The 14,595-nt window shown below is 40.7% G+C and overlaps 1 protein-coding gene across 2 annotated transcripts in view; it reads left to right on the top strand.

Moving 5' to 3' along the window:
- LOC117775561 (cGMP-dependent protein kinase 1) overlaps nt 1-14,595 on the top strand; it is an 80,117-nt gene that overhangs the window by 5,884 nt on the left and 59,638 nt on the right. For both annotated transcript variants that reach the window (XM_034608860.1, XM_034608859.1), the window contains exon 2: nt 3,827-3,993. In XM_034608860.1, the coding sequence (XP_034464751.1) occupies nt 3,827-3,993 (167 nt within the window). The remainder of the gene's footprint in view (nt 1-3,826; nt 3,994-14,595) is intronic.

A 14,595-nucleotide genomic window follows, 5' to 3' on the forward strand; every position in this document is an offset into this window, starting at 1 on the left:
ATCTCTCGACCAAAGAAGAGTTTCAATCATTTGTCAGCTACGATGGGAAAGAGGTGGAGATTTGACAGTGGTTTTGAATGATTGCACGATTTCTGATAGAACTGAAAATCAACTTCTACCTATCGAGAGGTTGGTTTCTGCCGAGCATCTGCCGCACCTGTTCACGCTCCCCGTCTGACAGAGAATGACATTTGTTTTGAGCGTCTCTATTTTAATGAGCTCATGTATGAGACAAAATTATGAAGGACAAGCTGACAGAGTCGAACGCAAATGACTTGAGTGTGTTTGGGCACCGACCTTGTACTTCAGCATTATTATCATCATCATTCAATTTGTTTGGACGCCTTTGCTTGAGAAAAGTTTGTGTTTTTCTCTCGACATGCAGCAATTAACGTCAGAGTCAGAGTTATTTAGTTTTTGTGTGACTCTTCGAACTCTGTTTTTGTTATTGCTCAATTGAGAATAAAGAGGTTTTCTTTTTTTATTAAACATGCAAGTTCCCTCATGGGGTGAAAAAAGCTCCACTGCACTTTTTATTTTCATTGGTTATTAAAGAGTAGCAATAATGTTGGATTCGGCAAAATGTTTATATTTTTCTTTCATTCTCACCCTTTTTATGTTCTTTACAAGGCCCATAGAGCCTTCCTAGCTCAAACTTCATCCCCCTGTCTGCCTCTTTTTTCTGCCACCCCTTTCTTTTTTCCTTCTAAAAGAGCATATTTTCTCCTTTTAAGGAAGGCTGAACTTGCTCAGCCCCAAACTTCACCAGTGGACGAAGGCAAATATATCATCCTCACAAAAGGAGAGAGGAAGAGCAGATGTTTTTACAAGGGAAGACATTGCTCAATGCTGCTATCAGAGGCTGAAGTCCGGGGGGTCCCAGTGAGGGTTTAAAAGGACAGAAATCTCCTGGGTGTAAATAAAACAGCAACAGGGTCAATGAAGCGCATTTCCCGAGGACGGGGGGGTCAACTTTGGGAAAAGAATGGATTTCCAGTTTGTTACTGTTTGTTGACTTATTTACAAGCAGAGTCTGCAGGCTCAGCATAGAAAAAACTGTTTTGATATAATGACCAGAGCATAAGGATCGTCACAGTCTGAAAACAGCACTTCAAACCTTTATTAATGTTTTCAAGATGAATTCCAAAAGATCCTCTCCTGCTGCTGAAAAGCAGAGGAGGGTCTGAGAAGCACAGTGCACATATGAACATAATCAAACGGTGGGATTTTAAAAATAGGCACAACGCCAGAATTTTCCCTTCAATACACAAGCCCCTTTACACAGCCTGTTCTAAGCGGGAATGTTGTGCCTTTATTCAATCTCGCCGTTCTATATCAAAGGTGCGAACGAAGGATGGGCGGGGGACATTGCCAGCAGCGGAGGTAGTCAGATGTTCAAGCTCTCCTTTTTACTCAGTTGGATCAGCGTCTGTGTAGAAGTGAGAGCTGGAACACCGAGACAGACGTCGATGCGGTTGTGTTACGCACCTCACCTCTGATTTCGGAACGCCAGTATGCTGTCTAAAATCATACACGGGGGAGGCGTTAGTCGAGCTTGTTTGTTTCAGTGCAAAAAACCAAAGGGGGTCTTCTTAACAGCAACAGGATCTCTGTATAAAACGGGTGGGCAGAAACTGTACTGCAATATCCTACGTTCAAATCAATTCAAATCCTGAGAGTCTGGATGCTTGTTACCTGACCGTCTATTCTCATGTTTGCTCAGTAAAATGTCAAACAAGGGAGAAGTTTTCTAATGTAAATTCCACCACAAATGACAGGAGGGTCTGGAAATATGACCCCCGCTACAGGACAGTCTGAGTTGGCTCAAACATGTCCCTTTAAAGCAGGTTTTCTGACCTCTGTGTCATATATCAATGTAAGAATCATCACTGAGAAACCAAGGATGGCAATTTTTTTCTTCTACTTTTTTGTACTTTGTTTAAATAACTGAAGTAACTGGGCCCTTGAGAATGCATCCTCCACCAGGGCTGATTGGCCACTTTATCACCATGTTGCATCAGATACATACGTAGGCAAGATATCAAAGAAAATCAGTTTCGTAGTTTATGCGTAATCCTGCTTACCGACAAACAGCAATGAACACATGACACTTTGTTGGAGATAATAAATCAGTGTTGGCTAAATAAAGTTGGTTGTGAGTTATTCTTCACTTTTATTGACCTTTTTAATGCAAAATACACATTAGGAAAATAACGTTATTGATATCTTTTCACACTATTTATGATCCAAACCAAATGTGATCGTTCAGCCGAGGGTGGGAAAGTGACACACTTGAAAAGTGTAGATGCTGTCCAGCTAGGCTTGAAATTTGTATTTATGCTCCAGACGTTGATCGCTGCTTTTCAGCTGAGACTGGCAACTCTCTCCGTTTCAGCAGATTTGATATGAGGGAGCTACAAAGTTTTCTTTGACAGATTAAAGTGATAAAGTGTGTCAAGATTTAATGGAGCGGCGTTAATGAGACCTTAAAAGATCGAAGTTAGCCCTTGTCGAGATTTAAGACCATAAAACTTAACCTCACATACACATGAACGTACAGAAGAGTTTTATTATTTGTTCTAGAAACATGGATATGTGCTAAGTGCTCAGCACATAAAAAACTGGGCCCTGCCGATATTGTGGCAGACAGTGAAGTTTTGTTTGTGTATTTCTGTGGTTTGTCTAAGACTTTGCTGCAGGCTGGCAGCAGGACAGAGATGCCTGTGTGAAGTGAGAGCACCGCTTCATAAAATGCCTTCAAGGATGTTTGCCCTTTTAGCTAAAGCTCCTCAGGTGATCTGCGTCAACAGTGCACATAGAAATCAGAAAAGGACAACAAGCATAAAAAGGCAACAGGCAGTTCACCAGTGCCTTCCAATCGCGCTGGAAGGGAGTAGTAGCTCTCTGTCATTTTTTAATGAATTAGGTAAAAAAAAAAGATTCACTGCTCAGTAGGATGGGACTTCTTGTTGGATTAACCCTGATACATATTATTAACCTCATTCATCCAGCTGACACTTAGCAGCCACGCAGCACTCAGCTGAGCAACTCAGATTGTGGTGATGACATGCTTCAATGAATGAGTGATCTTGACTCACTGCAGACTTCTCTCCAATCACACCGTCCCATCACAGAGGATCTGACTGACGCTTGGCTTTGACAGTTTCAAACTGCACGGCGTTCATCTGTCGTCAACACATGCATGGGACACCTTTTATGAACAAATGTCTCTCCTCCATTGGTGGTACATCATGTCTAATTTGCTCTCCCTGTTTTTAATGATAATTCTACATAATGTCCACTTTCATTATGTTGTCCAATTTCATTTAATCTGCCTTTCCTTTTCGCCCACCGGCACACAGAGCTGCACCTTCATTAGCTTTACAGTTAATTACATTCACTCCCCTCCTCACATAGTCATTGCAGGGGATACTTACCTATGAAATACACAAATGACTCGGCAGTCTAAAGGCCAATGTGGCTTTCAGAGGTGCATCCCTGAATGGAAACAATCTGTTTTCATTAGGCATGGATTTTACCATTTATTGGCTTGTTCCAGCATTTGAAGGAAATAAAAACGTTTCACCTCGATGTCTTTGAAGTGAGGATCATTTTTTTGAAAAGCTATACTGTGCAGAATGAATGGGACTTTAATTGCCTTAGAAATAAGCAACATCCCTCCTTGCTGAACTTGTCAACATCATTCAGAAGATTTGACTTAAGATTCTTGTCCTCGTCTCTCTCCCTTGTTATATTTACCACCAACATTGCACGACTGTGTTTCTACAGTTAGAATAATGGTCTCATTTTTTCACCTCGTCTCCAGGTCCAAGGATCTGATCAAGGAAGCCATCTTGGACAATGACTTCATGAAGAACCTGGAGCTGTCGCAGATCCAGGAGATCGTGGACTGCATGTACCCTGTGGAGTATGGAAAAGACAGCTGCATCATTAAGGAGGGCGATGTGGGATCCCTGGTCTACGTCATGGAAGGTAAAAGCACACATGCATTGTTGTAAAATGTTTTTCCTCTGGAAGCCCAAATCGATTCAAATAGAGACTGCGGCTAAAAAGACTAAAAAGAAGATAATCAAGCCTCTAAAAAAAATGTAACTGGATCTGCAGCACTGTGTCTAGAGACCTTTGAAACCTTGTCATGACAATGATGAAAGAGAAATGAAAGGGCATTATTGATGGAGGCCTGCAGGGCGATGAACTAAAGCTCAAAACTACAACACTTGCTGTATGATTCACTCATGTCCTGTTGCATCCCTTATGTTTCAGAGTGTGAGAGCTCTGGTAACAGTAATAACAGCACAACGTTCACTCTGCTCCGAACGGGATTTGTGAAATGGCCTTTTTGCCACATGATTTGTGAGATGTGATTCTGGAATAAATTGGGCCATTGTCCCTGACAATAGATTTGACATCAGGGAAAATGGCCTCAGTCAATGCCTCCGTAATATAAATGATCATAATATAGAGGGGAAGTCAGTAATTCAGAAACATAAAACACATCAAAAAGTTGAAATATTCTGCTGCCGAGTTAAAAATGTTGGACGTTTTTCACACCACAGCTTGGCCCTCTGTCACATTCAGCCAGTTACTGAGACAGACAAGTGTGTTTACATTATCAGGAGACAAAGCAGCTCTCCTCCTCTGGATGATCTGTCCTGATGTGTCTTGTGAGAACAGCCTCTCACAAGACACTGCTGTTGACAGACACTTAGGTTCAATGGCCTGGCATGTGTGCTTTCTCTCTTTGACCGCTCCAGGTCTATTTTGGGTTCTGTTTTGTAGCTGTCCAGACATTGTTCCTATGGACTCTTCCTCTTCATCTGTATGAGGTTTCAGAAGAACCTAAGGGAAAAAACAACATCCTCCTCTTTGGCAGCTGTGTGTCTGAGGATGGTTCTTGTGCAGGTGTCTCACGTCACCAGGTTGTGTGCTGACACTAAGGTCCTTAAAACCTGGGGTTGGAATTCTGTAGAGACCCTTCACCATGTGATGTTGGAGCCGTCCTCCCATTAAGCCGGTCTGTGGTAAAACAGTTTTCCACATAACTATACAAATCTGATCATCATCTGAAGGCTCCATAACTCAAGTGGCATAAGTCTGGCAACACCACTGAAGAGGAGACATGCAGCTCTCCCTCAAACAGTTAAGTCACATATCAGCAATGGAAGCCCACGAGATGTTTTAAACATGTCGGTAAATTGTTAATTACACAGATAAAGACACTCACTACCTTCCTGTTTGTATGCTACTCAGGCATCACACACAAACACAGAGACGGACACACACAGAGAGAGAGAGAGAGAGAGAGAGAGAGAGAGAGAGAGAGAAAACAGCAAACCAGAGACATATATTAACCTACTTGCAAGGTTCAAATTCCTGCAGCCTTTAGCAAGTTTGCCAATTTGGCAAGCACCAGTGCGGCCAGCATTTCAATATTCCTGTTTTGCTAAATCGGTGTTGTGGTCAGTGGAACCTTTTTTTCCTGCTGGGTTCACGTCAACATCTCAAGGGTAGATTTCCACATTGCTTCAATGTCTTGGATGAGTGATTCTTGCTTATGTCCAAGGGCAGCTTCTCTTAATTCCTGGGCGTTTGATGGACCGTGTAAGTGCCCGACAACTTTGCGACATTTGGTCAGAACATTCACTAATCCACGGTCGTGAAGGGAAACCGTGATCGTCCTCTGCAGACCGTGGGCTGTGCAGGGCAGGTGCTCATAGGGAAGTAGTCAAGCGACTGCAACTGTTACGAGCGCTGTCAGTGCCAAGGCTGGATAACTTTTCCTCCATTTTCCATTCTTCTACGACGGTAGAAAAGTGTTGTGATGCCCAAGTAGTTGGCATTGCTCACAGAAGCTGATCTTTGTTTGCTCAGGCAAGTTCCTCCACTGAGCCCTTCACACAAAGTGTGTCATCTTTACACAATAGTTCCCCTTGAGGATAGATTTTATGAGCTCTCCTAATGCTATTCGAATGGTTTCTCTCCGTACATTGTCCTCTTCCTGCTAATTGGGTGGCTGTTTTTAGCTTTCCAATTTGCGAAAGCATTAGTTACTTTCTCTCTTTCAGGTTTTGTCATTCACTGATGAGTACCACAGTTGTGTAATGTAGCGAGCCGTAGACAGTTAAGTTAGGGTGTTAAGCTTTGGAGTGAACTTTAAATATGTATATTTTAATCATATTTTATTAATATTTGAATGATTAATGAATTAATTTTGACAGCTCTACAAATAAGGATTAAAAATGGTTACAAATTACAAATGTTAACAGAATAAAGAAACTGAAAAGTGACATTTTTCAAAAATAATATATATGTGATAGACTGTGGCATTTAAAGGTTAATAATTTTACTTGGAAGAATATTGATCCTATTGTTTTATGCTGGCCGCCGACTTTTATTATGAGACTGGAAGGACATTTCCTGAATGCAACATTCAACCAAATATTGTAAAGAAAGCATATACAGTATGTGTATATTGAGACAGCATTTTTGCCTAACTATAAAAACATACTGCACTTGGCTTTCTTCAAGCAGAGGAAGGAAGGACTCCAGAGACAGGCAGCGTCTGTTTGGATGCCAGCATAAATGTTACGGCTGCTTTCTGTCTTCATCTGCTCTTTAGTGAGTCACTGGGTCTGAATTCAAAACCTTTCGTTGCCCATCTAGAACTGTGACTTCAAAGGTTATTCCATGAGGGAGATGACTCCGTTGTATTGATCAGTACACCGGCATAGTTTTGTCAACTATGACTGAAACAAATACTGTTGTCTCAGAGAAATAGACTAGTGTACTTACATAAGGGATGATATAAACAGATGTAAAGACACATTTCTAGATCAATAAGTGTGGTTGCACTGAACTTTTAAAAAACAATGCTAGTTATGTGGCTCCAGTCGTGGCAATATTGATCATCCTGGCATAAAATATTGTAACAAAATATGAAATTAATTTCCCAAAAATATTGTACAGACCGCCGTGGTGCCCAGAGGATGAATCATATGGAATTTATAACCAAATACCTGCTAATTCCCATTCGTATTTGTCTCAGAATTAATAAATGTGAGCCTACTAACATGGTAACCATTACATACCTGCTAAACATCAGTATGAGTGAGTATGCTGATATTAAAATCTAACAGAGCATGGCTGTAGACTTGTTCAGTCCCAATAACTACACTGTTGTGTTGCTGTAATGCTACATACTTAGTAATATAACAGTCAGATGGGCCATTACCCTGCAGATGTAAATAGACTTTATTGTAAATAACTCGGAACTTTCGCCTGTAAAATTGAATACCACAATTGGTGCATCTACTGAAGTTAATGATCTGGGTATTTCTTACATCTTCTCCCATGCTGCAGCCACAAAAAAAACCCACAGATATGTTTAATGAATTTCAAACAAGGTTCTTAAGGCACCTTATCCACATTACATACACATACAATTTACAAAGATAAAAACTTTTCCATTTAATCCCACAAATGAGAGACTGTGGGTATACACAAAATTTCTAAATCAAAATAAAACTATTTTATCTGCTGAGAGGGACTCTGACCCATCTAACAAAGGGCAGTAGCTCAGCATGTAGAACAGGGGATGGTCAGATTCTATCATATTGTTTTGACTTTGTGAAGCCTGTTCATAAATAGACTGCAGGAACGTGTCCTTGCTTGGCCCTATAATCTTCCCTGCAGTGTGCATCAGTCGGACTGGTTTGGACTGAGAGATTACAGAAATCAGGGTTTAATGCCACACATGATAAGGCTCTGTAAAACTGCCAGATAAAAGACTAACATACATTTTTCATCAATGCAATAAACCATAAGTAGCAGTAGAAAGTGCAATCGTTTTTGTAAACTGCTTGAAAAGTCTGTCCCTATGGGTGTTACAACTTAGTGAATTGACAATAAAAACACCAATATATTTGTGTGAAACGACCTGTGAGATACTTTTGCTGTGGATGACCACAAGCCTGGGAAAAACGCCTCTCCTGTGTTTTGTCCTCATACCATTTCACAAACATTTGTATCTCTCAATAGTAGTCAGTAGGTCACGATCCTCACTAAAGCCTATTAAAGTGGTAGTAGCGTCTGAGGATTTGATGACGTGATTATCAGGGTTATAACTTTTCATTAATGTACAACGTAGAAGGACCAGAGAACTGACACAACCCTGGGCAGCTCTTGTGCTTAAGGCTCTAGGTTCAGAGTGGGTATCATTAAAATAGAGAGTCGGAACACTAAAGTCCCTTTTCCACCAACACCCACTTACGTCTGGCTTTTGTCTGCAGTAGACACAGTTTTGTGTCCTCTCAGATCGTTAGTAATGGAAAAGTGACACCCAGGTAAACACGCTAATTTGGCAAGACAGTGAGGTGAGCGAGCACCTCAGCTTGGTGCATTTGTGACGGACAACATGACGCAGCGGGAGGGAAAAAATAAAAGATGAGTCCTCAACTGTCAATGGGAAAGGAGTCAATCAACTTTTAATTTTTCCAGGTTTACGTGTTAATAAACAATAAATAACAAATGTTGGTGTAAAAGAGGTATAAGATCATTCATCTAGCTGCAGCTGAACTGTATTAAATTCTCAACTAAAATCTAGACGTACATATGAGGTAAGTGCTTATATATAAAATGTAACTTGGCTATTTAGGCATCATCTGTCCATCCAAGTTTTTACTGACGATCAGAACATTCTCAAACCACTTCATATCTACCACAGGCAATGTGACTGGACAGTTCTCCATTTGGCTTGCTATTTTGGGAGCAGGGATAATAAAAGAGCTTTTCCTTATAGAAAATTAAATTGTCGTCACCCATCGCCCTTATCTGTGGACTGCAGAGAGAAGACCGATATGTAAATAGGCTCACATGTAACTGGCATAATGCAAATTAAATGCAAAACACGGCAACAGACAGTAACACAGTGACCTGAGGTGACATTTTGGAATTTGGTGGTGTGCTGGGCGATGTGACAAATTTAGGGAAAAATTAAGTACCTTTTAATTCCCTGACAAGTCACAGAATTTCTAAGCTACATCCTTGATTATTGCACCACCAGGTCCCATCCAGGAGCTGGAGATGGAGAAAAAAAAGGGAAAAAGAAACAGGGGCCAGAACATTAACTTCTAGAGCTGACAGTCTAAAAATCCTTGGTCTATATCGAACACTGGTCACCCGTACTTAAAAAAGTGAAAAGATTTTAATCTCTCCCAATGACAAAAGGCTGTGAGGAGATGATTGTACCAGAGGTGACTCGTCATGCTAGGTCACAACTGAGCGAGCGTCACACTGACTTGATGAATAGGTTCCTCTCGACTGCAACAGAAAAAGAGAAATGAAAAGATACAAATCTCTGAGAGAAATAATTGTTGAGGGGCTTTGTGAATTCCTCTCTGACAGTGATAGAGGTAAGAACAGCGGTGTAGTTAGAAATGGGGCTGTAATTCAGCAGTGGTCATATGGCAACTACTATGAAATGTTTGGTTAATTATTTCCAATCCTTGGGGTAGACTTAACATATCTATTTTGAATTGAAAGTCATCCAACTCTTTCTTTGCCACCTTCTGTTCCTGTCCCGTTTGTTTGTCTCTGTGTCCCTTCCATGCAGTTTTCACCCAAAGTGCCCCTGGGCATTGACTCGTTTTGCATTAAATTAGGGATTTTAAAACGCATTTGTCCAAGGGGTGATGGCTTTGTGCCAAGATACGTGGAGGCTCATCACAATCTGTCAATCCACGCTGACAGGTTGTCTGACTATCAGGTCGTTTGTATATAATTTTCCTAGCAAATGACACGTTCGCAGCACAGACAGTGGTGTCATTTCTCATTGAGACTCCGCAGGCTAATAATTAACATCATGCCGTGGGGCTGAGGCTGTTTGCCATGTATTATATATCCACACGTACAATACTAACAATAATAGGAATATTAATAATAATGATGGCACATTGCATCATTGCTTTCACTTCATACGTTTTTTTGTTTAAAGATGAGAGCATTATGCATAATTTATTTTCCTCCATTGAGAGACAACACTGATATAACAAAGAATCAGAGCCAGTCTTCTTAAACAGCCTTGGAGTAGTTTTGCTTTTGTTGTCAATGCACCTGATAATTAGAGATCAGACAAAACACAAGCTGTAGACAGAATGGATCCTGGCACTGGCTGGCTCTTATGATGAGGCCACCTGCTTGGACATCCCTGCCGTGTGTTGCGTTTTGGTCCCATCCACTGGGCTGTAACTGCTGTCGGGTCTCTTTAAAATACTAATTGCGGCTGGGACAAAAGCTTTTGCATTTCCATGGAGATGAGAGGAGGTTTTTGATTGGCTGTGTCATCCACGAAAACCCATACAGGTGGTTAATGATGATAATAGCAATCACATCTAATTACTATCAAGTATTTCACTGACAGGAAAACCACCTACAATTTCCTTCCTAGTCATCATTCAACATAATCTAATCAAACTGTGTTTACTAATACAAAAAGATAGCTCTGGTTCTAAATGTCCTTGAGAAACATTTTGCATGAGGAGACGATATTAGGAGTAAGCTTGTAAAAGGTGCAACAGAACCAAATCCTTTGCTCTGAGAAAAGATATTAGATGATTAGTTTGGAAGATGTAAACACACTGAATACTGGGCTTGTGAAGAGCACATAAATGGTTTGGTCTAATTTGCAATAAAACGTTAGCACTGCACCTGTCAGCTGGGCATTTCAAGGAGACATTTCAAGACTTTTTAGTTTTTTGTCCCCTAATGCGTTACACAGGTTTTTGTAAGAATGTAATAGGTTTGCAAAGTTAAAAAGCCCAAAGTCTGGGTCAAATAAGCCGCTCTATGCCATAGAAATCCCACCTGAAGCTCCTGAAATGCCTCTTCAGTAGTTTGACATAAGCCAGGTAAAGCGAGAGCAGAGGCAGACATTTCCTCCAAGGGCTGGAAGTGGTTGACCAATCGTAAAAGAGTGGGCCAGCTGGCCAATCAGAGCAGACTGGGCTTTATTGGGAGAAGGGCCTTAAAGAGACAGGAGCTAAAACCAAGTGATTCAGACAGAGGCTGAAGAGAGGAGCTGCAGCAATGGATTTATGTTTGGATACAAATCATGCAATGGTTAAATTTAATGCTTTGGTGTTGTTAACGTTAAGGTAAAATGTACAGTGCTTCTATGTCTGCACCTAACTAAAGTTTGGTAGAGTTTAACTGATCCAGTAACTTCTGGTTAAAAAACGTTATAGTGGTAACAGGACGTAAAGTCTCTCATGATCAAGCTTTCCTTTCCAAACTCTGCATTTTTTATATTCACTTACGCTTAAGTTTCCTTGCCTCTTTCACCCTGAATGAAAAGAAATCTACATTCAATGAAATGAGAAAAAAACATAATCAGGAGGATGCATGATTCTGAATGTCATTTTTAAATGAGATCTAGCCGTCTGCCCTCACTGTATATTTATATATTTTATTAGTTTTACTAGGTGTACAGGGAGGACATAAAGAGGAGTGAGCAAAGTAATCTGAGAGCGGTAATACTGCAGTATAGCCGTTTTCCGACATGACCTCTGAAATAACTCCACAGTTTCAGTTTTACACATGAACGCAGCGGGAGATTCTCTGCTCAGACATGTCACGACAGCAACAAATCCTCTAGAGATAAATACAGACCATTTGTGTGTTTGGCACCAATTTTTCATTCGGATATAATTGTGTTCTCCTTGGATTTTTGTATTTTTGCATCTGTCGCTTGTTAGAAATGTCATTGAAACCCCCACTTGCTCGGTGTGAATCCGTGGGAGGATTTCCTGCTGTGTGCTCACATTGACTCCTTCTGAGTTTCTCTGGACTTTACACTAGGAGGCCAGGTGGAGAAACTCCGGTGGTGCTCACTCGGACATTTGCGTTTACACATGCAGCCCCTGCAAAGAAACTCCGGAGGAGTTCAGTGCATGTCTGAAAGCAACTTATGAATCAGCGCCAAATCCCAAGTGCTCACAGCACATTGACAGTTTCTCTGACAGGCTACCATTGATGCACTATAGACCATTTTACTCAGGTGGAGGTGTTAAGGGGATTTGAGAATACACCCAGGATTTCACATTTTCTCAACACAAATTGGATAGAGTCTCAATTATTCTATTTGGTCGACTGTTAAGCAAAGCGAATAAAATATTCTGACAGATTTCTGCAAGAAGACCTAAAGTTTAAGTGAAGCTTAAATGGCATCTCTTAATGCCTGAATAAGACACAAACAAACAATCTGCTGCTTTGTGGCTTACGCCGAACCATTCCTGTCATGCTCATTTTCTTCACTCATTTTTCTTTTCCCTGCTGCTTTTACCGAGATATTCCCCTGAATAATAATGAATAACAATATTTACCCACATTGTACCCTAACCCTTTCTCTCTGTAAGGGGAATACTTGATTGTGACTCCTAATGATGTGACACTCAACACTACACTTGGTAGACATGAGTGTGCGTCTAAGCATCGAGCACTGATCTGTGTACACGTATGTCTATTCAAATATAAACAGTGCTGGGTAATGAGAGGAGCTGATGTCTGTCTTCATTTAATTTCATGGCATATTTTACCCTGTGATAATCTCCTTTAGTACTTCACCAACTCTCTGTCACCTCTTACTCCATCTTTCTGGGTGAGATACATTCACTTTTTTGTTTGATTTTCAGATCTTTATTTGGGAACATGACGGGGTATTAGGGCCATTTTGTAGAAAAAAAGAGTAATGTTGCAGTATAACAAGAATAGAGTCAAAGAACAGTCGTGATTTTATGGGAAAAAACCCATCAAGAAGAACCTGTGCCTCTTGGAGTTGCCAATCTCAATGTTACTTGAGAAACTACAAACCACTTTGAATAGCACACAAATGTAACCACTGATTGCCTCACAGTCAACCACTATCAAACATTTGCTCCTCTACAAAATAGACCATTTCCTTTTAGTCTGTGTAGTTCTTTCTTCAGAATAGACAGTTTCTTGCAGAAAGATATAATTATAGGGTACTAATGTGTCCGCCATAGTAAAACATGTTTAAATTCTTCAATTATCTTAACTGAACAACAGCCAGCAGCTACTTCATGTCACGTTTAAATACCTCAACCTGAAAGCAGACTAGCAGCTGGCCACTTTCTTCTACGACATCTAAGAGACTAAATTAAAGGAGCATGTATGTCTGAGCTTGTGACAGATGTTACAGTTTTAAAGACACATTCTCCCACAGTGTATGTGGGGGAGTCTTCAGAGAGATGCTCTCTGTTCTCAATGGCCAATGAGGCAGAGTAAAGGAAGATGGGCTACTCTCTCATCTTGAGCAGAGATTAGAGTGGTAATCAATAGGGGCACCTGAGTGTGACTCACTGTCATAGGTGTGAAAGGACATGATATGTAAAGCAATTTCGAGGCACCATCTTGCATTACTACTGCTTCTGTTACTACTCCCACTACCTAGTTAAGACTAACTGCTGCAGCCACTGCTGTTAATAAACTATACAGCTAATCTTCGTAATTATTGTGATGTATTTGCATGTTAAAAAGGTTATATGAAAATAGAGAATGCATTGGGTTACAGACATGCGAGTGCACAAGCCCATTGCACTGCATTGTTGCCTGGCAACTTAACTAATGCAGACCTACTATTGTTGCTGCTGTTGCTGTCAAAGTAGCATCTCGGGAAAAGGCTCAGCAAAGTAAAATGTTCAGACTCAGATTTTGATTGGCCCTGGAGAAAACAGTATGTGCTCGATAGAACAACTGCAGCTTATTATATCCTGACAGCAGTGTACAGCAGCCAATTGTAGCTTAATAATGAGCCCTAACCCACCGCTGAGGAGCACACTCACCTTGTCTGCTGAAAAGGCATCTGGGAGAACTAAATTTCAAATACTTGGAAATTGAATTTACGAACAACTCTGTGTGTTTGTGCACTCAACTATGTAAAATGTAATGTGTCTGTAGGACTGTGACGACAAAAAGAATGTCTCCTATATAGCTGGCCCTCGACACGGCTATCGGCTTAATCATAACTCTAATGAGGGTCTCAGGAGAGGTTTATTAAAGCATCATCGGTGGAAAAGGTGAAGGGTCTATAGCTGACATGACAACTCATCCTAGTTATCTCACATACACAACAGGAACAGGAATCTGTCAGGCTCAGGTGGTAGCCCTATGTCTGTCCACTTACATGGGGTCGCCACCGAACCCACCCCCTCTATAATGAAATAGAAGGAAGTACGGAGATTGACAAAAGTTGTACATTAAACAATTAAATAAAACGACTTTCTTCTGTGCTGAAATGTCACAAAGAGAATCTATATTAATTTACTCTGAAAATCTATATACCTACGATTCAAATAATTATTTTCAATCATTTGACTAACGACTTTGTTTGTGTGACATTCAGGTATTGGAAATTAAATGTTGCGAAAGAGACTGTAGAAAAGGTTTTCACTTCCTGGCATTTGCGATTTGATTTCTAATTTAAACCTGAATTAACCAGATGCAAAGCCTCTCTAGGTCGGCGCTACATGAGGAAGGGATTTTTTGTTTGTTATAAAAAGC

The sequence above is a fragment of the Hippoglossus hippoglossus genome, chromosome 15 (genome assembly GCF_009819705.1).
Source record: "Hippoglossus hippoglossus isolate fHipHip1 chromosome 15, fHipHip1.pri, whole genome shotgun sequence".
NCBI classification, from domain to species: domain Eukaryota; kingdom Metazoa; phylum Chordata; class Actinopteri; order Pleuronectiformes; family Pleuronectidae; genus Hippoglossus; species Hippoglossus hippoglossus.